The 2,445-nt window shown below is 30.5% G+C and overlaps 1 protein-coding gene across 2 annotated transcripts; it reads left to right on the forward strand.

Annotated features, from left to right (window-relative positions):
* Window positions 1–495: 495 nt before the first annotated feature.
* Window positions 496–2,227, forward strand: LOC114379536 (vascular-related unknown protein 1-like). 2 transcript variants are annotated; one of them, XM_028338218.1, is made up of 3 exons: window positions 496–673; window positions 906–1,269; window positions 1,783–2,227. In XM_028338218.1, the coding sequence occupies exons 2-3, from the start codon at window positions 928–930 to the stop codon at window positions 1,915–1,917; spliced, it is 477 nt and encodes a 158-aa protein (XP_028194019.1). In that variant the 5' UTR covers window positions 496–673; window positions 906–927; the 3' UTR covers window positions 1,918–2,227. The 2 variants fall into 2 exon arrangements, with proteins under 2 accessions (XP_028194019.1, XP_028194018.1); XM_028338217.1 differs by lacking the exon at window positions 496–673 and having other exon boundaries at window positions 737–1,269.
* Window positions 2,228–2,445: the final 218 nt, after the last annotated feature.

Raw genomic sequence — 2,445 nt, forward strand, 5'->3', positions numbered from 1 at the left:
TTAAAAAAATATCTCTCATTTAGTATTTATATTTCATTGGATAATTTTATCCTCAAATTATTTCTTAAATTTTCAAAATTTTCTTTTAATCTATATTAATTTTCCACTATTTTTATATTTTTAGTTTTTCTTTCTGTCTCTTCTTTATTAACTGTATTTAACTTTCATTTTTTTCTTTATTTATTATTTAAAAAATTTAGAGAGGCGTATGTCATGCCATTGAAATTAAACACGTTTATTTCCTTTGTTAAACACAGAATATGCCTACTTTAAATTTGTAGCTATTAGGAAAATTAAGGTTTACAATGGGAAAGGAGGGGCATTAATATAATATACGAGAGACAAATTAAATACGCACCTCATATATATGTTATATTAACAGTTGAACCGGCTTTGCAAGTTGGCTTGTACTCATAATTGTCATCCTTCGTTTAAAAGAATCACCAGTAATATATATAGAATTATTATGATGATAACCAAATTATTAGAATTATATGCAATTTCTCCTGAGACTTCGAGATTAGGGAATTAACCAGCCGAGAGAATATTTCCAAACTTCTCTAGCTAGGGTGACTGAATGACCAATTCAAAGCAATAGTGGAAACTTAACTCCGCCATAAAGAAAATTTTGGCAAATCTCTCTTGGCACGGATACCTATGTCTCACCACAAAGGTCAAACACACACAGCTAGTTTTAACTTCACGAATTTTATGTCCCACCCCTAGATTCCAAAAGTCATCATATATTAATTTGATCATATAATTATATGCATATTTCTTCATTGTTTATTTCATATTAACTATATGCTTTCCGTGGGAGACTTGCTTCTTTAAAACTGGCCACCAAACCCCACTAATATTAATTTTCATCATTTGTTCATCTTATATCTTGCTTTGGCTTTCAGATAGAAAACTAAGGTGGCTTCAATGAGTACCATAAGCAAAGATTCTTCTTCTTCCAAGAATATGACCAGTGAGTGTGACTCCTCCGAGGAGAGTGGTTGGACTAAGTACTTTGAGGATTTCTTTGACAACCATAATATTGATGATGATGATGATCAGAAATGTTCTATGTCGTCTTTCTCTGGTGTTGATAGCTACTACTCCACCTCCTTTGTCTCTGATTCTGCTACGAAAAAATTAACTGACAACACACAAGCTGCGGAATATGATCACCAATCGAGTTTGAAGAAGAGAAAGAAGATCAAAACAGCTTTGGTTGATGATGCTTTGGAAGATACTGCAAGTTCTCCTATCAAAGGCTCCAAGGTTCATAATTTTTTTTCTTTTCTTCTTCTTACGATATTGCCTTTGCTTTCAATTAGTGAAAGTTAAGTTATATGTATATTAATTACTTTTAATTCTATAATAATTACTTTTAATTCTATAATTTGTTGATAATTTTTTAGGCTTTATTACTTTTAATTCAATTTGATCAACTCATCAATAAAATGAGCCTTTTTCCAGGTTAATTAATTTGATCAACTCAATTTACATTGACAATAAATAATTATTTTTTACCTTTTGTCTCTTTGGAAGGACAGAAAATACATGAGAATTTTATGCTTAATTAATCAAAGAAACATTTCCTTTCTAACCGAAATAATTCTCCTTCTTTCTTTTTCCTTATAATTAACTTTCCCCTAGACTGAAATGATGCTTACTCCTTGATTTCAGAGGCCTTGCTATATCCATAAATGAATGTTTATTGTGGAACTGAATTAATGAACGATTGAAGCATTTTTCAACTAACAAAGATGCTTTTTTGTTTTGCTTTTGTAGGAAAAAAGAAATACCTTAGGAGAAAGAGATGAAAGGAAAGAAATGGGTTTTAATGAGGGGGATAACGACCACACAAAACTGAAGAACAAAGGCCTTTGCTTAGTTCCTTTGTCGATGATAGTGAAATATATCTAGGTTGATTAGTTCCATGATAAAGCACCCCATATATGCATGTGGGAAATATCCATGGACACCCCATGTTGGTAGACAGAGAAAAAAGAAAGAAAAAAGGAAGAAAATATGTAATAGGTAATGTAGTGCAGTAAGAAAAAAGAAATTGAGAAAAATGATAAATGTTTGAGGTGTTAAAGGAATATTACTCGTTCATTTCTCTGAAGTGCACATAATAGATAATCTTCTTTGTTTTTTAAGGCAGTAGATAATCATGGTAGACAGCTAGAGCATGTTGTATATAATGAATCAATCATTATTTTCAAATTTCACTCTTCCTAGCAATTGAAACACATGCAATATATATATATATATATATATATATATATATATATATATATATATATCAAGTCTTAACTTCTTTTGGTTTCCAATGCCATGGCTGTAGATTACACCTTTTACACTAGAATAGCACTCGTATATATATGGAACTTAATCTATTATGAAGCAAAGGCTACGCATAAAAAACGGGAAGCATAATATGACTAATAG

Source organism: Glycine soja, chromosome 12 (assembly GCF_004193775.1).
Source record: "Glycine soja cultivar W05 chromosome 12, ASM419377v2, whole genome shotgun sequence".
Lineage (NCBI taxonomy): Eukaryota > Viridiplantae > Streptophyta > Magnoliopsida > Fabales > Fabaceae > Glycine > Glycine soja.